The sequence below is a fragment of the Thunnus albacares genome, chromosome 14 (assembly GCF_914725855.1).
Source record: "Thunnus albacares chromosome 14, fThuAlb1.1, whole genome shotgun sequence".
NCBI lineage: Eukaryota > Metazoa > Chordata > Actinopteri > Scombriformes > Scombridae > Thunnus > Thunnus albacares.
In genome coordinates, this window is record NC_058119.1 from 20,727,651 (window position 1) to 20,749,571 (window position 21,921).

The following is a 21,921-nucleotide window of genomic DNA, read 5'->3' on the forward strand; positions in this document are numbered from 1 at the left end:
ACAAACATATAAAAAGGTGTGAAAATGGTAATGATTTGAGCTTGGCCCCACAATGGAAATGGTACCCACAAACCTTCCAGCAACCTATTATTCAAGGAGAACCCAAGGCTAGGGTTATGAGTCCTAATTAGTAGTCACTAAAAAAAGTTTGTGACTGATTATTTTAATTTTCTCACATTTTTCCATTAACTGTACAATTTTATCTCCCTAGTCATGGCTTAAAGGCTGTTTCAAAGACCTCTCTGCACAACATGTTTGACTAGACCTATTCTCTGCCAAAAAGATGCTGGCTTTATGTTGGAAACCTCCACATACAGTTACAAAATCTCAATGGATAACCGTATATTGATATAATTAATATGGAGCTATCAGTGGCAAGAATGCATGGTGCTGTAGCTGGTACTATCTTCTATATTTTGTGTGTTGTATTGTTGTTATTGTGGTTTGTTTGTATGTCTCCAAAGCAAAAGAGCATAAAAAAGTTGATCAAATAAAAGTTCTACAGCATTAAAAACATACAACATACAAAAATAATAAGAGTTAAAGTGAAAAAGCCTGAATAGAAAGACTTTTAGGCCTTTTTTTTTAAAGAGTCCAGGGTCTGTGCTGCCCTCAGATGGTTAGGAAGGCTGTTCCACACTGCCAGGAACATAATTCTGAGAAATGCTAAATCCCTTTAAAAAAAAAAAAAAAAAAAAAATCACCTAAAAACTGTAAATTAAGTCTAAAAAAAAATTATGTGCAATTCGTGTGTATTTGTTGTACTCCCATTCACAAAACAATACTGAGTCCCGGAATTCTAACTAATTTTTCAAACAAATTAAATAGCTGTTAAAGTATTTAAAAGACATGATAGTTAAATGCCGTTTTGCATCTGTTTGAGTTATTCAAAAAATGAAAACACTTCAGCCCCGCCGCTGCAGCAGCCTGGGGGCAGCATGAACTTCAGCAGGCAGCGCGAGGAGAAAAAAAGCTTCTTTGACGTCAGCCACGTTAGTTTTCAGTAGTCCAAGATGGCGGAGGTGAGCGGGTTGAGGAGCAGAAATCACTTCGAGCCCAAATGCAAAAACAGAGTCGTTGACGAAGGTAAACCGTTGTTGATTCTGTCGAGTATATTTATGAAAGTGAGCAGATATGGTGTACGAAGCTGAGGAGGAGGGTTTTAATGTAAATTGTGTTTTGTTTCGGTCGTCTTTGTCAGGGGGGAAACTCTCGCTTTTCCGTTAGCCAGACGCCAGTGTTTTCAGTTAGGTGTCCTGCCAAATGTGGTACCGCCGCCACAATCTGTTTCCTCTTAAACATACTGCCAACACAGTCTAAACAGTATGAAAATGAGTTATATGGGCATATATTTTGTCAGTGTGTCAAAATGTGTTTTCGTTGGTGTAACTTTGGCTTCAAAAAGCTGCTGTGAAACTGATTCCCGACTGGTGTTACACCGTATTTGGTGACCCATGAGATTCTGTGACCTGCAGTATTCGAAGAAGTACACAGATCGTTTACTTAAGTAAAACTAACCTATCAATATCACAGTGTAAAAATACATTACAAGTAAAAATCCTGTATTTAAATACTAAAGTGAAAGTATAGAAATATTACCAACTAAATTTACTTAAAGTAAGAAAGTAAAAGTATTATTTGCGGAAAATCGGGGTGCGACTAACATATTAAAATACAGCTCATGCATTGACTCATCAGTATTAATGATGTACTTCGTTAAATTTATTTAATATATCAGATACTTTTATTTAAGTAAAAGATCTGGGTACTTCTTCCAACACTGCAGGTCACAGAATCTGATGGGTCACCAAATACGGTGTAACACCGGATACAAAATTCTCCCGCGGCACCTGTCGACTCATTTGTCCGGGCCGTCACTCTCACCTGGCGGCTTATCTGTAAACCTGGCCGGGGTTGCACTGTCATCCTGTACGAGCTTCATCGTTTTCTGAACTGTCAAACACCAGCTTCCTGTAACTGGGTTTTCACTTACAAACAACACTTAACGTTAATCCAGTCATCCTACTAATGACTCGGATATTTTTAAAGGCCCTATTATTAGTCTGTTCGGTTTGCCAGCAGACTTATCCACGCAAATGCGAAGCTAATGTTATCCTCTACATAAATACACGTCTGTTTGTGCATTATACAGTCAGAAATATGCAGCCTTAGAAGTAAGAGACATATGCCTCTTTATAACAATATTCGTCAGATTCGTACTTGACCTGCTTTAACCTTGGGTCCCAGTCTCCTCAGTAAGGTGCCCATATGAACACTGAAACAGGTTTTCCTCGTTGTAATCATTCCTCCTGTTCATACTGGCGATTAAAACATCCTCTTCAAATGAGCTTTCAGTTTAAGTGATGGAGGACAAAATCCACAATGTGTCCACACAGTCATGTTGTGCAAAAAATGTATTTAAAAGTTTATCTAAAGCTTATATGAGGCTTCAGCAGTCTTAGTCATATCAAGTGGATATCTGCCACATTTACTTCTTTTTAGCATCAAATTCTCTCTTTGTGTTTTCCTGTTGAGCTGCAGTGGAAGTATAGTAACAAAAAGAGGGACTTTGGCACTAAAAAGACTGTAACATTGAAAGATATCTGCTTGATTTGACTGATTTGGACGGCTGAAGCTTCATATTAGCTTCAGATAAACTTTTAAATACATTTTTGCAAAGAAGGAGGCTTGTGGATTTTGGTCCCCATCACTTGCATCAAGTGCATTAGAAGGTATCTTCTAATGGTCAGTATGAATAGGAGGAAAACCTATTTCAATATTTATTTTGGCACCTAACTATTGTTTTAAGACAGACTTGAAAAATTGTGAACCCGTCCTCTAATATTGGATATCTCATGACAGATAGCTTTAAGTTACAAATAGGGGTGACAAAATGTATTCTCATAACAATCCCAATTCTTATCTTCTATTATTCTGAATTGATCGAAAAATCGATTTTCTAAATGTTAGTTAAAGGACCAATTTCGAAAATAATTGCACATTTCTACTACAAAGGTGACCTTGTGTAAAGAAACCATCATATTCAAAGTGGTGAATTTTTAATAACATGATGTTGACGGAACACACGCTAGAGTTATCTCGTAGTTCATCTTTGAACAAGGCAGCAGTATGATTTGAGTTAATGACTAAATAATTACCTTTGCAAGACGAACGTGAAGTATATTGTGAACTTTCTACGCTGTCACTCAGAGACTAATATTAGCAGAGCGGAGCAGCAAACTCCAGCAGCAACAAACGAGACCAGCTGAGCAACACATACTGCAGCATTAAACGGCTTAAACCAACTCTGAGGTGAAGAAAGTAACTCGATGCTCAGTCTGTTTCACCTCAAAAGCTCTGCCGATGACTTTCCCCGGAGCTAACGGTGCAGCAGAGAGGCTGCTCTCCGCTGCTTGAGACATGATGCTAATAACAACACAGCGGAGCACTCTGCCTCCCAGAGTTTGTCATTCTCATACAGGCAGGAGACTGTAAGATGCTTTCAATTAAATTGATGCAGTTAACTTTTTAAAATAAAAAGGTTGCGGACCACTTATCGTATCTGCCAGTTGTTTCATATTGTATTTCAGTGGAATAAGGACACTAGTGAATGGTTTGTCACACAGCATACTGGAGCAAGAGACTGAAAATAGAGCTGCCTTTTCTATTCATTCAATCGAGAATCGATTCTGAATCAAATCAGACACCCAAGAATCAGAATCAAATCGTGAGATTTCCAAAGATTCACAGCACTAGTTACAAATGTGGAGTAATTTCCGTGTTCCCAAGCTTTGCAGTGTAAAAGTAATAAGTAGGGCTGCAACTGTTATTTTAATTATCGATTAATCTGTCCATCATTTTTTTTGATGAATCGATCAGTTGTTTTGTCTATAAAATGTCTGAAAATGGTGAAAAATCCCGATGATCGTTTCTTAAAGCCCAATGCAACCTAAATGTCTTGTTTTGTCCACAACCCAAAGATAAAATATTAACATCTAGGAAGGCGATTGTGGCATTTTCCTTTAAAAATGACTGAAAACGATTAATTGATTATCAAAAGCTAATTGTTGCGGCTCTACTGATAACTATTACTGTTGTCAGGGTTCTTAGGGCTTAAGGTTAAGGTTTGTTTTTTGGGGATCAAGGTTTTCATTCAGGATCCATCTGTCCATCTGTGACTCATCAGTGCTCTCCTTAAATTCGATTTAAAGCAGTGTTTTTTGTGATAGCTGCTTTGGAAAGTGAGGGAAATGAGGCACCTTGTTTATCCAAACAAAAAATCTAATATCCTTTTAGCCTTCCAATATGACAAAGGAAAACTAATTTACTCCTGCACACACATGGTCGAGTCTGTTATTGTTAGACTTCTCTAAACTGTCGAGGCTGGTAAGCAAATAGTAAATAGTCTCAAGGCCTCATCTCTGAGAGATATGGTCAGGAGTCCCTTATCATGATAACCTTTATGTCTACTTTCATACAGACCCGCTGACTCTGTGGCAACAACATTCACTAACTGGAGCTGCTCTTATTCTGCACTTTGTCCTCGGAGCACAGACTCACGATTGCTCTGCTTGCTGCAATTGAACATTTGCCCTCTCTTGTGTTCAGAGAGGCCAAGTCTGATTGTCCTTTGGTGCTGGTGTGCAGGGAAGTCAGTGTACCTGCATCCTAATAGGCCACAGTGGATTCCTCGCTCTCTTTGATGAACACAGACTGGTTTGAAATAGAAAAAAGCACACAGGGCCTTGTTGGATATTTGTACAAGTTGCTTTCAACTCAAAACACAGTTGAAATTGTGTGAAAGTGTTTGATTGAGATGAGACTCTAACAACCACAACAGAAAACAGCCATCCACAGATTAACTTCGCCAAGTTCAACCCAACAAGAAACTAAATGAAAAGCTGGTTTGTGCTAGACACAAACGGAGTATCAATTACTTGAGTATCGGTCCATAAATCAACTCAACAAGCCCATAACGTGACAAAACAAGCTCCACATGTCTACTGGTGTGGCAGAGAGTGAGAGAGGAGTTAATGATGCAATAAGCTACAACCATAATATATTTGGTGGTAACGATTACATAGACTATCGCTGCCATTTAGTCCCGTAAAAAACAGTTCGTTTTGTATCCAGTTCACATTTTATGCAAATATCCTTTTTCTCCGTCACTTTATATACGCTTCTTGGAAGTTTTGTGGTGAAAAATCTGCCAAATGTAGCTGTAATAATCCTGCACCGTTCAACGTTTCAGAGGTCAGGAGGTCGTCTTCTGTCACCACTAATTAGACTAATGACTGTCGATCACACGTCAAAGAAGACGCCAAGGTGAAAGTGTGATCCCTATTTGGACCGTTTTTTTATCTCGTTTGACAAAACGGAGCCTAACGGGCTTAAACCGCAGCATCTGAACAAGGAAGTAAAGATAGTAAAATTTAGGTACAGAAACAACATAGGAGCAATTAACAATCATAGATGACATCTCTAAGAGCTGACGGCAAGACAAGCTACATATTAACTAAGCTACATATTCACAATTTAGAGTCTCTTTTTAAAATGCATGACCTGGCTGTAACATGGCTAGAAGAGGGTGTTGAAACCCTGCTCGAGAAGCGTTGGCATCGATCCTCAGTGTTGCAACAATAGAGAGGAGATTTTTGCATGAACTTTCCCTGCTTACTAAACGCTTAAACCAGCAATATTTTCTCTGGCAATGAAAATGTCATAATCAAGATGGCATCATAAAATATTTCACATAATGTTGCTTGCAGAATATTTGTGACTAATTGTAGTGTATATTCCTTGCGAAACACTTTTACATGGATCTATTCAACTGTACTCCCAAAGATTTACCAGTATCTTCAAGCTTACAGTCTCTTTTAAGAGCAACGGAAACGCCTCTTTCAACTATGAAACCTCCAATGTTTAGACAGCTGGTTAAATTAAGTGGATCACGGCCTTATCAAAGTTTGCCTCTGACATAGTGCAGGAGTCCAGGGACAGGGAGAGCCGATTTGGGAGACCGTGTTGAGATGTAGGATAACTTGCGTAGACACTAATTCTTTCCAGGCGTAGTTAAAGATATACCCCCATCAGAACTGGAGGGATGCAAGACTGAATAGACTTTGTGTGTTTATGTGCTTTATGCTTTTCTTGCGTGATTTACTGTACAGACCCATCCCTTGGTGACCTTATTAAAGTTTGTGTGTCTGTATGGGCAGGAAAACGTGTAGGCAAGTTCACATCTGCTCAGTGAGATAAGAAGTAAGCTAATTTTAGTTCTGCCCTCGTTTTCTGCAAGCCAAGGAGTAGGACAGTACATTAGCCACTTTTATCATGATGTGCGAGTATAGTAGTGAGTGCACATACCAGCAAAGCTAATGTTTTTTTTTTGTTTTTTTTTCCACTGGCTGTTTTGCAGTTGGCGTCCTCGCATGCTTATTGTGTTTTGTGTTTCTCTCGCACACATTCTGCAGCGATACAGACTCCTGCAGTCCCAGCAGAATAGTGTCTTTGTGTAGATCCCCCTCTGTGGCTGCAGTCTGTGTGCCACTTCATCGTGCTGAGTGCTGCTCTGGACTTGATGGGAGCCTGCACTGCCACAGACTGTGCAGAGCTAATTTGTGTGCTGAGCAGATTACTGTAACTGCCCCTGTGCTTGCAGCAGCTCCTCAAACACTAGCAAGGCAATGCTGCTGCTGCTGCACTTTGGGAATTTGCAGCACCTCCAGTTTGATCTATGGATGTCCCATTTATAGTTTTCCTTTTTTTTTTTTAAAGCAAGAATGTTACCTAATATCTTCACAACTGCCCTCCCACACCGTGAAATGGCCTCAGACTTTCTTCGAGTCCAGCATTTTTTCACATAGAAGCCCACATTTCCGTCTGTTTGACCAAGTGCATGACCTTTTATGCGAGATTTCAAGCAACACAACAAACCATTACACAAAAGATCTTTGCTTTTATCTTGATAGTAATGTTTTTATAACGTGTTAATCATCCGATTTGTTGTTTTTTTTCACCCTCATGTCACTGGTTCCTTGACTTAACCAGCAGATTGACCCAGAGAGTTGATTTTTTCCAGTAGAAAACCAGTTTTTCAGTAGTAATGCACATGTGAAATTTGGTGCCTGTGCCATGCATGGAGAATAAGATTGTAATGAACTTGTTTGTGCAGCATAAACTGGCGTCTTCGTCCTGTGTCAGACACAAAGGTGGTGTATCAGCATCCAGCTGTCGAGGCACAATACTGTGCTTGTTTGAGAGGAGGTGTTCTGTTTCACCGCTGTTGTCGCTCTCACAGTTAAACAGAAACTTGGGAGACATTTGGTCTTGAAGTGTTAACCAGCAGATTCAGAGCTGAATTTAAAAACAACAAAATTACTAACATTAACAACAAACTGGTCTGAATTCGTTTCCGTTGTGGTTTGTGGTCTCTAACTGGCTGCTTCTGGGGGATGAAACATGTCCACTCTTTAGTTCAGGTGGCTAATGTCGGCCAAACATCTGGACTTAACTTCTGTTACTTTATTGTCACTGAGATACAGGTCCTCTGATTATCAGGAGCATGGCAGCCAAATCTGTTGGGATGGCTCCTGCTGGTTCACTGAAATCTGATTTGAATGCGGTTTGTGACACTCAGGTGCTACAAATTACTACAGATGAATGGCTAATCACTTGAAATGTTTGAATGAGCCATGTTTGATAATTGTTGTTCTACCTGTTCAGTGGACTCGTGTGTATGGCTGAGGGATTGCCAGTTCCAGTGTGTAGTTAACTACGGGGAGTGTCATCTTCATCCTGCTCTAGTGGTGTTTATATCTGTAAAAAGAAGGTGAAAAAATGTTCCCTTCTGGCTAGAAATGGTAGAACAAGGGTAAAATGTGATATGTAAGAGGTAAAGCAGCTTTTATCAAGCGGCTTAGTATGTGAATAACACTTCAGAGGTCTAAAAACTAAGAACATCTTTAGAAATAAAAGGTGAACAATTCCTATAAAATTAAAGATGATTACTTTTGCCATTTTTTTTTAATATTTCAGTATTAGAAATACAGTTTTGTCACCTACCAAGACAAGCTACTCATCTGTGTGGATTACAGTTTGTACACTTTCAGCACATTTGCTTATACAGCAGCTTTGGTGGCGTGATGGGAAGGAAGGAATCTTGCTGTTTTTAGAGGGAACATGTGCTTTAGATTTAAGGGAAAGACTCTCACAGAAACAGTAAAAAATGTGACAATGCTGTCCTCGTAACTTCTGTTTCTCGTGTCCTTTTTGCCGGCCCTTTGTGATTTTCAGCACAAGGCTATTTTCGAGCTTGACCTAGATGGGTAGACCAGAGTGGATAACAGTATTTAGCCCAGCACAGAGTGCTGGAAAGATTCCCATCTACAATTTGACCCATATAGGGCATTTTAACTTTCTCTTTAACTTCTCAGAGCAGTAGTCAGTCTCTCAGGTAAACACACGTATTACAGTGAAACCTTTTCCTTAGAAAAGGGGTTTTAGGTCCACAAAACCCTGTCTCCACATTCTTCTCACTTTACACCCCCTTTGTCTGCACACTAACATTCAGTATGATGTTATCTAACCAGTGTCATTTTATCTTCCTCTCTCTACTTTGTCCTATTATCAGAAGGCTTGAGTGGAGTAGAAGATGTCCCTATTTATCGGCATAAGCAGAGGTCTCCTGTAGTCAGGCCTGAAGACCTGGATGATGAATTGCTTCCCAGGACCATGGCCTCAAACCTGGGAGAAGGTGCCAGCCTCACCCTCTCACCAGATGAAGAGATTCTGGATGAAGAGGTGAAGTGTTTCCTGTTGACAAGCATATAATCCATATCTAACTAAGATTTGATAGACTTGTTTCCCTTTCTTCTTTCACCACTCGGCATTCTGTCTATCTAGAATTTTTTTTTTTTTTTTTTTTTACTGTACTTTTATGGAAGGGAATAATTAAGAATTGGCAGTCCAAATAAATGTTCTCTGTTTACCATCAGTTTTTGTTCATTTTCATTATCAATCAATCTGCCAATTTTCTTCTCGATTTGTCTATAAAATGTCAGAAAATATAAAAAATGCCCTCAATGGTTTATCAGAGTCCAGGGTGACGCACTCTTACATGGCAAAGAAAAGTAGAAACTCTTCATATTGATGGAGCTGAAATTAAAGACATGTTTGTCTTTTTTTTCCTTGAAAAGTGACTAAAATGATTAATCCTTTATCAAAATAGTTGGCGATTGATTTCAATCAATTGACTAATCGTTGTATCTCTAAATCTGACACTTACTTTCTTGATTAATTGATTAGTCGTTTGGTCAATAAAACACCAGAAAATGGTGAAAATGAACATTTTAATTTCTCAGAGCTGAAGGTGATGTCCTCAAATATCTCATTTTGTCCGAAAAACAATCAAAAACTCAAAGATATTGATTTACTATAATGTAAGGCAGGAAAAAGCAGCATAATCTTCATGATTAATCGATTAATCAACTAATTGTTAAAGCTTTAATGACAATAATGATCATATAAATCCTGAAGACAGAATGGGGGGAAAAAAAGAGTCTGTTTTTCCTCCTGATGTTTGTTTGGATGATCTCAGCCCTATAATTCAGTACTCTGTGTCCTCCATGAAACCTTCCTCATCAGCGGCGTAATCACTTGAACCTCTCTCAATGCCACAGAAAGCCTTGATTGATTGCAAACTCATGTCCTCAGGCTGCAGTAGAGGAAGAAAAGGCCAGACCCATCCAGATCGTCCTGGCCAATGAGGATGAGCACAGCTTTGAGCTGGACGCCGCGGCGCTGGAGAAGATCCTGCTGCAGGAACACGTGAAGGACCTGAATGTGGTGGTTGTGTCTGTGGCCGGGGCCTTCCGCAAGGGCAAGTCCTTCCTGCTGGACTTCATGCTGCGCTACATGCACAATAAGGTGAGGTGAAGAACGTGCTGGTTTCATACTGTTTCTGAGGATTAATTTAAAAGACTTGACTGAACATATTTTTCTGCAATTTTATACATGTCTCATGTCTGATATACAGGCTGGAACTGGAGGAGTGTGGTCCTACATTTTCACACTTTACAGTAGCCTATAGCTTGGACAGTGATGTGGTTAGTGTTTGTTTTTGAAATTAAATAGTTTTTATTTATTATGGAAAATTGAGTCACACAATATTTCAAATTTACCAATATCTGATGACTGATATTTACATGGTCATTTTTCCATTATTCCTATGACCAATCCTACAGTTTTTCCAAGGAAATAAGCCAATGTAGAAAGATTTTAGGATAACTTTTTAAACGTCTCTGCTCTTGCATTTGTTCCATAGCTGGTGGAGCATCCTTGCAATATTGATTGATTGATTTCTGTTGAAGAATCAAGTTTTTACAAAGGCACCGATATTTAGATATTAACTCAATCAATTTTTAAACAGGTTAGCCATTCTTACACGTAAATAAAACTGCCTATCATGTCTAGAAAATGAAAATGCTCCTCAGTGCTCTTGTTTTTAATTATATGTATGTATATATATGTGCAACACATCAGGCATAATTTTAATATTAAGTTTATATTTATATTGTACAGTCTTGGTACAATATCATATTTTTTAGCAAACATTGCGCAGTGCTGATCTCATTTCATGTTCTTGCACTGGCACACGGTTCTCAGTGAAATTTCAAATTCAACCCTGCAGCCCTGCTGATGGTTTGTTTATCTTTGTGCTACAGTAAGTAAACATATAAAAGCACATCCTTCCTCTGGGGCTTAATATGGTGTAATATTATTATATTATTCAGTCAGTAGAGATTATAAAAACAGAGAACAGGGCTAGATGAAGTAAAAAAGAAAAGTACCGCAGATGTGATCACAACCAGTACTGGCATGTGCACCACAAGCGAGGACAAGTGTTTCCTGTTAGGTTTCATACTGAGATACTTACTCAACCAGGTGAGTAAGACATCCAGTAAGGTGCATAAATAAGACTGGTTTTACTGGTATCGGCCTTCTGGGAAGCTGAATTTTACCGTAATAAAGTTTTATAACGAGAGTTCTAAGCATTGAATTTGATTGATTTTTATAATAATAATAAAGGAGGTTGTGGAATAAGGTTAATCAGGGGTTTCAGTCTTATACACCTGCTTGATTACTGGCTGTAAATATGAATAATACTCACACTCACAACACATTCTTGCACATGTCCATCCAACAACTGTGCAACTTGCTCCGACACAAGTATCAACAACTAGTCCTTGAGACCTTGTAGCAGCAGCTGGACACGCAGAAGCAGCCAGGATCACCTTACACTCACTCACACACACACATACACACACACACACACACACACACACACACAGAACAGGAAAGATGGAGGAATGTTATGACTCTGTCTCACAGCTGTTTGGCAGCATGAAAACGGGCATTCATGCAATGCAAGTCTGTCTGGATCCACACACGTTGTCATTTTTCCTGAACACTGATGTTTGTTCATTTCGTCGTTCTTTATTGAATTACATACAACAGTTAATGTTACTAACAGGTTTGCACAGCTTTCTCAGTTACGTGTTTATTTTTGGAGGGTGACTGTAGGTATTTGTTGTTATCAAATCGCAGATTATTATCATTGTGTGTCATAAGATCATGATCAGGCATGCAGCAGAGACGCACCATCATAATGTTGTCACCAGGAATCAGAGTTGTTGCATACTTAGACTTGCAAACTAGTTATTTGGTTTTGAGGCTCGTTTTTACATTTCCTGTTTGTGGTCTTCTCACTCGTCAACCAGAAATACAAAGTCACAATGTTTTGCTTTTACTTTCTCTTTGTTGTGTTTGAATCATAGCTTAATATACTTTTTGTGACCGGGGGCATAATGATCAGTCAAACATCATTAAATCCTTTGCCATGAAGTGGTATTTTTTTGTGCTGGAGCTTCAGTGTTCACTTGTTAGTCTTGTTACTGTGGGCGCCATGTTTTATTCAGTGTTTATATCATGTAAAACATGAAGACGATGGTGTAACTTGTGCTGTGTGTGATGTTCCCATGCCCTGTGAGAGATTAGATCGGTAAACAAGAACTCGCTCACCTCTGCTGAGACCTAATATTCATTCAGTTGCTCTCAGTCAACATGGTACTGGGCAGGCAGATGACAGGTTAGTTACATAAGGCTCGCCAAAGTTTGACCTGATGATGCTGTTGGATTAAAAGCTAAGGGGTAACCCAAATCAATACTTTTATCCCTGTTAGAAGGGTCAAATCTGGGAAGATCACAAAATATTTTGGTCACAGAAAAACTCTGGAGGTAATTTTCACCACAAATACCTGATAAAAACAGTTTCTTGTTGAAACGCTAATCTGAGCTAAATGCTGATGGACTAAAGTCCATTGACCTGCAACTCCTCCCTCTTTCTCTCGTACCATTATCTCTCCACCTCCTCTGCACAGTCTCCATCTCTTCTTCCCCTCACACTTAATCCCTCATCTGTCCTCTCAATCTATCGGAACTAAACCTGCGTTTCAATTGGAGGGAGCAGGTATTAAGTTTAGTTGCAGGTGCTTAAAAAAGTCCACAAGTACAGGAACTTGAGGGGCAAGGGCGTAGGGCTGACCTTCACTGATTGGTCAAACACAGACACCGCAGCTGCTTCACCTTGTGTACTGCTTAATTCATAAAACAAGGAAGTACTCTAGTATCAGTGATAGGACAAGGGATGGACATTTCTTGTTGTTCATAAATATTAAAAGCAAAGTGAGGCCTGCTGTCTGCATCCTGACTTGTCTTTAAAAAGAGCGAGAGAAAAAGAGCCTGACCCGAACCCACTGAGAGCCTGGAGAGAACAAGAGTGAATGAGGGAAATAAAACTTTATTTTCTGATTGTTGCACGCCGGTTGCATTTTAAAGCAGTAATAAATTACCATCAAAACTCACCAAATGGTTTTCTGTGGAGACAGGTGCTCTGGAGATTTCAGTCTCCTTTACTTCCTCTACATTTCTTCTTTTCAGTCGTCCGTTACATTTATGTCAAACATCAGTCACACAGCAGTAAAGAACAGGATGACTGTTATTTCCTCCAGTGTGGAAACTTGTTCTTCAGATGCACTTGGAAAACAAAATGCTCATGTTTCTCTGATTCCTCTCCTCTTGCCCCCTCCTTCCCTCTGCAGGAGAGCGAGTCGTGGATAGGAGGTGATGATGAGCCCCTGACAGGGTTCACCTGGAGAGGAGGCTGCGAGAGGGAGACCACGGGAATCCAGATCTGGAGCGAAGTCTTTGTGGTCGACAAGCCCGACGGCAGCAAGGTAGACTCTTTAGTAAAGTCAGGGGCTTCATGAGAAAATGTAGGTAAAGTTTTCACACACTCACTTAGACTCATCCCAACAGGTTGCTGTACTCCTCGTTGACACCCAGGGAGCGTTTGACAGTCAGTCCACCATAAAGGACTGTGCTACTGTGTTTGCCCTCAGCACAATGACCAGCTCTGTGCAGGTGAGACTTAAAACATACACACACTGTCATGGTCGAATATACGCTGCTGCTTTTTTCTCTTAAACAATGCGTCAACATTTCTGTCTCATCTTTGTTTTCAGGTGTACAATCTCTCCCAGAACATACAGGAGGACGACCTGCAGCATCTGCAGGTTTTTATTATTTATTTTTCCTCTCAAAGAAAAAGTAGCACCAACATTTCTCACAGTATCTCAGTTTGTGTTTTCTGATTATAATTGTTTTTTTTTTCTTTTGTTTAGCTTTTCACAGAGTATGGACGGCTCGCAATGGAAGAGATCTACCTGAAACCTTTCCAGGTGCTTGTACATACATGTAACGGGGACATATAGGTCTTAATTAATATATACCATTGAATATGCAGTTTGTCCATTAAAGCTGCCTGTTCAATTAAATATGTGGCTGCACAGCAAGTTGACAAGTTCCCTTAAATCATGATTGACTGAGCTGTTGTCACTGTGCTGTTGGTTGTGTGTTTCAGTCCCTGATGTTCCTGATTCGGGACTGGAGTTATCCTTATGAACACAACTACGGCCTTGAGGGAGGCAACTCCTTCCTGGAGAAAAGACTACAGGTGAGAATCATTTTTAAAATCAAAGTTGTACATTTGTATTGTGATGATACCTGCTTAAATGAAAAGGAAACATTTTTCTACCCAGAAATCTCTAATAATTGTAGAAAATATTTATGCAGCAGGTACCAATTACTGTCCCTGTCAAACCCACCACACCTCATGTGTAGAAAAGCAAAAACAATCGGGTGTGTCAAGTTTGTTTAGCAGGACGCGTTTGTACACATTCACACGCTAGTCAATGACAAAGACTTGAACACATTTTCACAGTGTCAGTATGTTGTTCTCTTCACCTAAAACAGGTGAAACAGAACCAACACGAAGAATTGCAGAACGTAAGGAAGCACATCCACTCCTGCTTCTCCAACATCGGCTGCTTCCTGCTGCCACATCCTGGTCTCAAGGTGGCAACCAACCCGTACTTTGACGGCAGGCTTAAAGGTGAGAGAACAGAAACATGCGTATGTGCCGTAATAATGAAGAGTGATCACTGAAGTATGTTGGGACAGAAACGTCATGCTCCAGAGGACAATCAGGGTGTGTATTTTTGTTTCAGACATCGATGGAGATTTTAAGCAGCAGCTGGCCAAGCTGGTGCCTCTCCTACTCGCCCCAGAGCGACTGGTAGAGAAGGAGATCGGAGGCAACAAGGTCACCTGCAGAGATCTCCTGGAGTACTTCAAGGTGCGGTCCAGTGGCTTTCACGATGATACGTCACAAGCTGATAAACATAAAGCCTCAAATTATACTGGAGCAACTGATGTTAACAACTATTTTTGGATAATCGGATAAGAGGAAAATGAAAATCTCAACACTGAAGTAAAGATTTAATGTACAACCAGTGAAACTGGTTTCAAACAGGGTTCAATCAAAGTTTGATTTTCTGTTCAGTTCAACCCAGAGGCAACAAATGGAAGTAACACATTTTCTCAATTAAAATAACACATTATGTTTTCTGTTCTTTATAAACATAATGGCAATAGAAATGTGTCTTGCCAGGTTGTTAATTTCTTGTGTTTGCTGCCAGAATATTGTACAGGAAACACTGGTGCAGTTTTGTGTATTATTCTACATCTCTGCAGGCTTACATAAAGATCTACCAAGGCGAGGAACTGCCGCACCCAAAGTCCATGCTGCAGGTTAGTTACTGTCTTTAAACTGGTGGATCAGTAAAGGTTTTGGTCGTAATTCCTCCTCTCTTGTGCTCTACTGGTCATAAAGATCAGCAGCTGTCTTGAATCTCGTTATTGTTTCCTATTTCTCAGGCGACAGCAGAAGCCAACAACCTGACTGCTGTGGCAGGAGCCAAAGACATGTACAGCAAGAGCATGGAGATGGTAAGGATGTGTTTTTACTCACCTTTCAGTCACAATCAATAAGTGAAGGCACCAAACTCCAGAGAGCATCAGCTGTCCTGAAAGGCCAGCAGGGTGCAGTAATGGATTAATTATGTTTTATTTACTAGAAGGTAACAGCACAGAGTAGTTCAGCCGTTTAGCTGACAAAACATCCTGAAACTGGGTTTCACTCAATTAAATTAAAGACTTTTTAAGATATTTTTAGTAACACATAAAATTCAATTTATTATTCATAGTCATACAAATAAATGAATGATGGAAAACCAGAAGGCTTACAATTATTTATTAAGAAGAGGAATTTGACATTTATATCACATTTTTGTCAGTACTTCCCAGCTGTATGTAACAATAATTCCTATTAATATAATTAATCTAGTAACATGTTCTGGACACATTAAGTGTAAGAAAATTGATGGATGGATTAACCAATTACAAAATATGTAACTATTCAAGACCTTTTGTGAATGAAATTTAAAACTTTTTATACCTTCTAAGTCTTCATTTTTTGAGGGAACTGGATTCAGCGCTTTTTAAGACCTACAGATATCCTGTGAAAATTAGGGCGTAATGAATATTTACTTGTTTATCTTGCCTTTTGTGTTGTGTTTTTTGTTGATTTCATCAGTAGGAAGTCACACTCACACTTTCTTCTGTCTTTCCTTCTCAGATCTGCGGAGGGGACAAGCCATACATCGCCCCGACCGACCTGGAGCGCTGCCACGAGGAGTTTCGTGAGCACTCGGTGCGTTACTTCCGCTCCGTGAAGAAAATGGGCGGCGACGAGTTCTGCCAGCGCTACCAGAACCAGCTGGAGTCCGAGCTGGACGAGACCTACACCAACTTCTCTAAGCACAACGACGGGAAGAACATCTTCTACGCAGCCCGTACACCCGCCACACTCTTTGCGGTCATGTTCGTCACCTACATTGTGTCTGGGGTGACGGGATTCATCGGTCTGAGCACCTTAGCGGTGCTGGCTAACCTGGTCATGGGCGTGGCGCTTCTCTCGCTGTGCGCCTGGGCATATGTCAAGTATTCTGGAGAGTTTCGTGAGCTGGGATCGTTGATAGATCTGGTGGCCGATACACTCTGGGAACAGGTGGGTTGTCAAGATGAGAGGAGCTGTGTGTGTGTTTGTTTGTTTGTTTGTTAAAGGAATAGTTTGATCTTTTGGGAAATACATTTATGGAACTTTTTACATTTTTGTTTTAGCAGGGATACAACAAACAAGATATAACGTGTTAATTAGTGACTTTTAGAGGTGCTGGTAGTCAGACTAGCTGGTCTGTTTCCAGTTTTTGTGCTAAACTAAGTTAACCATCTTCTGATTGTTGCTTCATATTAAATGGACAGACATGAGAGTGGTGTTGATCTTCTCATTCATCTCTCAAAAAAGCAAATAAGTATTTCCCAAAAAGTCAAACTACTCCTTTAAATGAATGTAGAAGGTGAGAACTGAGATTTTATGGCAGGAAATTGGTTATTTTTAAGGATTGGTATTTTTGGGGGATTGGTTTATGGGTAACAGTTATCACTTTATAAGGCTAATTAGTTTATTATTACAACATTTAGGTATTTAAATAGTTAATCTCATATTGTTTTAATGTTTAATCTAATTGGAAGTTGATTAGATTTGGATGAGGTAATTTAATTTAGGTAATTTCCCACAACAGAAGTTTACTTAGATCTATTTCTTACACATGTTTAGAGTTTAGAGTATATTGTTTGGATTTGAAAGTCTCTACAGTTATAAGTATGTTTCTGTGTTTGTATGTTGCAGCTGTAAGAAGTGTTTTTGTGATAAAGGTGTGTTAAAATAGAGTTACGTTTATGAAAATTATGGGAATATTTTTAAGATATGTTAAGACACTTATGCTTTGAAGTGACTGGTTTTCCTCAAGGTGTGTGTGTGTGTGTGTGTGTTTTCCACTTCATCTGGCACTGGTTTCTGTTCTACTTTCCTGTAATAGTTCATTTTACCAGAACTCCATTTCATTCCTCGTCATCTCCTGCCCGTTAAGATTTTTGAAACAATGAGTTCCCTCCTATTTTTTATTTTTTATTTTTTTTATTTCCCTCTTTCCAGTATATCATGCCGTTCTGGTTTTGTTTTTGCTGTCATTTCTTCAGAAGAAAGGATCATTGTTTTAGTCATCAGCTTTTCACCTTTCAGCATATCCTCCACATCGCAGCACCGTCACCACCACCTTTGTATTTGCTCTCTTCTCAGCCTGTTGACCTGCAGATTGTTATCAAGTTTATAAAAGTCAGACATTGTTAAACATCAAGACAGGAAGCGGTGTGTTTTGTTGCGTTTCACTAGAAAATTCATCCCTCATGTCTCCTCTGACGACTTCCTCCTCCCTGCTTTTGTCTTCCTCCCTACCTCCCCTGCTTTACAGAGGACGGTCAGAAAGGTGAGAAGTGTCGGTTCACTTTTTCTTTTTTTGCTTTCTGTGCTCAAAATCCTGCAAGATTTCTATCTTTTTACTTTCTCCTCCACCTCAGCCACCCCGCTACCCTGTATTTGTATGGTGCTATATTTTCTTTCCTCCTTTCTTCCTCATTTTATCCTTTTTTCTCCCCGCAAAACATCTGGATCTTTGTTTCCTCCTCTGCTCCAGTGTCTGTCTCTCCGTCTGTCTGTCGTCTTCTTTGTTTAACTCTCCCGTTCCTCCCTGCTCTCCTCTTAGGTGTTTTCCAAACTCTTGGAGCCCGTCAGGAGCCGCCTGGCGTGGCCCGCCTCTCTCCTCCCTTCACTCCCATCAGGAGCCACACTAGGACTCAGAGCTTTGACTCCTCTCAACAACAACTACAAGAAGAACTAACTAGCTGCTGGTTCACTGGCTGACTGTTAAACTTACCTCCTCATATTGAAACTTCTGCAGTTTGCTGGCTTCTTTATTGTTTATTTTTCAGTCCTATGGTGCTGGATTCTTATATTTTAACCCCAGGGTCCCTCAGTGTGGACACAGAACATCGGCAGGCCGGGCCCATCTCAGGATCTCACAGACATGAAGCCTGCCCAGACGGTTTTTAATCATCTTATTCTGATGAATGTGTAAAGTGTGACTGTTTTCTCTTTTTCTTTGATGGTATTTTGAGTTGAAGAGGTTTTGTTAAGTTATGAGTCTTAAGTTCGAGAGGATTGGGATGTGTTTCTGTGGTCGGCATGTTGAGACTACATCCTCTTTTGGTTCCTTTTTATTTTACCTTAAACATTTTTCTTCCCCATAACCTTCTTTCTTTCAGTTTCTTTGTCCCCTTTTATAAACTCTTTGTAGACGATTTAACTTGATTTGTTCTCACGCAGAATCTCTTCCTCTCCTCTCCTGCAGGTTTTGAAGCCACTAACTGAACAATATATGGAAGACAACGTCAGACAGACGGTGGTTAACTCGCTCAAAGCCAGCTTGACAGAACAGGGCTCGCAGCACACCAAGTTAAAGACTCACTGACGCTCCTCTTCCTCCTCCTCCTCCTCCTCCTCATCTCCCTGTCATGTTCATCGCCCTCCTGCCCACTCGCTCAATGTGTTCAATCCTAGAACTGTGGAACTAGTTCAACACCAAAGCTGACCCTCTTTTCTTCCACCCCAAACACCCCTCATCATCACATGCTGCCCCCCCCCTTCCTCCTTCTCTGTGATCTGTAGTGGACCTGTAGGCTCGCTGTCCGCCCTGCTCTTCATCGCCCCCCAGTGCCTCAGAGCAGAAACTGCACGTTCTCCAGAGGACCGAGCAGAGAAGCCGGCGTCGCCTCTTGCCAAAACAGCACCTTGAAGGACTGTTTTTCTTCTCCAGTGTGCCATGCTGCCATAGATGCATCTTGTGTTGTAATGCATACTCTAGGCTGACACACACACACACACATACACACACACATATACTCACACCAGAGCACTTGTGATATCTGCAAGTCTGAAATCCAGCTGGTAGCTGACTGCACTCGCTTCAGAATTGAGCTGTAATTCAGGGATAACTGACACCGCTGTGGGCAGCTGTTTTCAACCGTGGATGCAAACTGAAACACTTTGTGTGCATTGAATCATCTTGTCTACAAGCGCTCGGTTTACTTCCTCTTCAGTTTATTATCGTTTCCTTTAAGCACAACTGACTAATCGACTCAGAAAACTAATTATGAGGTGATTATGTTCCTTTTTTTATTTCAGTAAAATCAGGAAACAAATTTTATTGACGAAACTGAAGTGAAAGTAAATTGATCGCTCCTGTCATGGACCAGCTGGAAAAGGCTACTGTAACTACCTAACGGCCGACCCGGTCCCGGTGGGCTGATCGGTCTCCATCTTCAAACCTGAACTGAACTGACGCGTGCGGTTTCTCTCTTCTGACATACTAGTGGTTCACCTGCCTGCCTCCATTCATTCAGTTTTTCACACTAAATTCGGGAAGAGGTGTTTAACCAGGTAACATCTGTATAATCAAACTCTGGGCTCAGGTTGCTTCTAGACGAGACCCTCGTACGTCTGTCTGTCTTGTCTCCCTTTAATATTTTGTGACCCTGAAGAGAACTGTAAGGAGCCTCGAGCCTCTCAGCTGAATTTTTTTTTTTTTTTTTTTTGGTCTGTTTTTATTTTAGAACTGACATGTTTTATCTGGCCTTCAGCGTTTCGTAGCGGACCTGCCAGTGTTTGGCCCTCTGCATGGTGTTAAGAAGCTACTGTGTTGTAGCATGAAGCTAGCTAAGAGCTTTTAGATCCCAGCTATAGTCAGGTAACCAGAGAGGATCGTCATCATCTTGAACCATTTTTCCTCTTTCACCGCCTTTTTGATTAAAGCTGCATTAGTCCTGCGTTTCTTCAGGCATCTTTAGGACCTACAGGCTGTAAGTTTGATTCTTGCTTCTGGGAGCTCTCAGACTCATTCACGGTTTTCATACCTGACTGTAACGATCAAACTGTTGCTTCGACTTAGAGATATTGATCTTTTTTTTTTTTTAGCTCAAACTTCTAATATCCATCTAAAGGAATTGTTTGATATTTTGGGAAATGCGCTTATTGGCTTTCTTGTCAAGAGTGAAACAAGAAGATGCCACTCTAATATCTGTTAAAGCAGCCGGTTAGCTTAGCTTACCATAACGACTGAAAGCAGATGGAAACAAGCTAAAGCTCACCTATTAACAGTTTTTATCTCATTTGTTTAATTCATACACAAACCGAACTGTTAAACCGACAATTTGTTTTTACGGGGGGGTTTAGTGCTGTAACTATTCCTTCCACAAATTGTTTTTACACTTAAAGAATTAAACAAATGAGATGTAATTAATTACTGAGATTTAGAGACGCTGGTAGGCAGATATTTGAAACTTTGGACAGAGGCAGGCTAGCTGTTTCCATCTGCTTCCGGTCTTTATGCTAAGCTAAGCTAACTGGCTGAGACATGAGATGGCATCCAGCTTTCCATTAACTCCCAGCAAGAAAGTTTCTATTTTCAAAATTGTCAAACTGTTTCTCTAACTGACAAGAAATGATTTAGCCCTTATTAACCTTTTTTTTCCCTTCTCCTGAGCTGGATAAATCAGATAAATCAGTGTCACTGGACCGTTGATCATCTTTTCAGCAAAAGAGATGTCAGTCGAGTCAAGTGACGAGTCGACAGTAAAGTCTTATTTATCTGTCAGCTCGGGGTTTTTTCAACAGCAGGTTGATAAGATGTGATTTCTCCACAATAGGAACCAGATTTTAATGTCTTAGTTCAACTCTAACAGCTGCATCACTTCTGTCTGAGCTCTTTTGCATCAATTCCATCCACATTATTATTTCTCACCTCAAGCGCCAGTCTCGTACTGTACAGTCTCTCTTCTTCTTCTTCTTCTTCTGTGTTCACATTACAAATCGGGCATGTATGTTGGATTAAATATTTAAATAAACTTTGTATACATTTTATAGTCAATCAGTTGACAGTGGCTGTTTTTTTTTCTTCTTTTGATCAACTTAACAGTCTGTGGTTTGTTAAAGAAAGATAAGTTGCTGCTGTAGGGATTAAATTAGTTTTCTCCTGTTTGTGAGGATGTTCATAGAAAAACGGTGTGAATACTCTGATAGGAAAATCTCTGATTGTGTCGAGTGGGTCGGAGACAAATGTCTTGTCTGCCTTTTAAAGATATCTCTGGTAATTTATTTTTGAATAAAATGTTTACCTTAAGAATAAATCATCCGTACAATTCTTTTGCTCCCTTTTGTCTGTTTTTTTTGTTTGTTTGTTTTTTTTGGAGACATAATTGCCTGAAGGAAAGTCTGGAACTATTAACCAAGAATAGATTTACTACACCCACATGTAACTGTGGTTAAAGCAATGCCTGCAATTAAATGTGTCTAAATGTTTGTAACCAAAACAAACAGTCCCAGACAGATCAGATTTATTTTAAAATTTCTGTCCAGGCTCAGGTGAAAAATGTTTGTAACTGGGCCAAACTCAGTCCTTAGATTCATTTTTTAAAACAAAACATGTTGACAGAGGCGACAGTCTGTCT

The 21,921-nt window shown here is 40.0% G+C and overlaps 1 protein-coding gene across 2 annotated transcripts; it reads left to right on the forward strand.

Moving 5' to 3' along the window:
* The first annotated feature begins 982 nt into the window (after positions 1 to 982).
* atl2 (atlastin GTPase 2) lies at positions 983 to 21,614 on the forward strand. 2 transcript variants are annotated; one of them, XM_044372764.1, is made up of 14 exons: positions 983 to 1,086; positions 8,633 to 8,802; positions 9,715 to 9,927; positions 13,161 to 13,295; positions 13,378 to 13,482; positions 13,584 to 13,634; positions 13,743 to 13,799; positions 13,982 to 14,074; positions 14,374 to 14,512; positions 14,628 to 14,755; positions 15,154 to 15,210; positions 15,337 to 15,408; positions 16,097 to 16,528; positions 18,768 to 21,614. In XM_044372764.1, the coding sequence occupies exons 1-14, from the start codon at positions 1,014 to 1,016 to the stop codon at positions 18,885 to 18,887; spliced, it is 1,845 nt and encodes a 614-aa protein (XP_044228699.1). In that variant the 5' UTR covers positions 983 to 1,013; the 3' UTR covers positions 18,888 to 21,614. The 2 variants fall into 2 exon arrangements, with proteins under 2 accessions (XP_044228699.1, XP_044228700.1); XM_044372765.1 differs by having other exon boundaries at positions 8,636 to 8,802.
* Positions 21,615 to 21,921: the final 307 nt, after the last annotated feature.

What these genes read in the sequence shown, in the direction of transcription:
- atl2 (XM_044372764.1), top strand. Translation starts at nt 1,014, where the DNA reads ATGGCGGAGGTGAGCGGGTTGAGGAGCAGAAATCACTTCGAGCCCAAA. An exon ending in TGCGCTACATGCACAATAAG is followed by an intron (nt 9,928 to 13,160) that starts GTGAGGTGAAGA and finishes TTCCCTCTGCAG; the next exon opens with GAGAGCGAGTCGTGGATAGG. An exon ending in ACAGCAAGAGCATGGAGATG is followed by an intron (nt 15,409 to 16,096) that starts GTAAGGATGTGT and finishes TTTCCTTCTCAG; the next exon opens with ATCTGCGGAGGGGACAAGCC.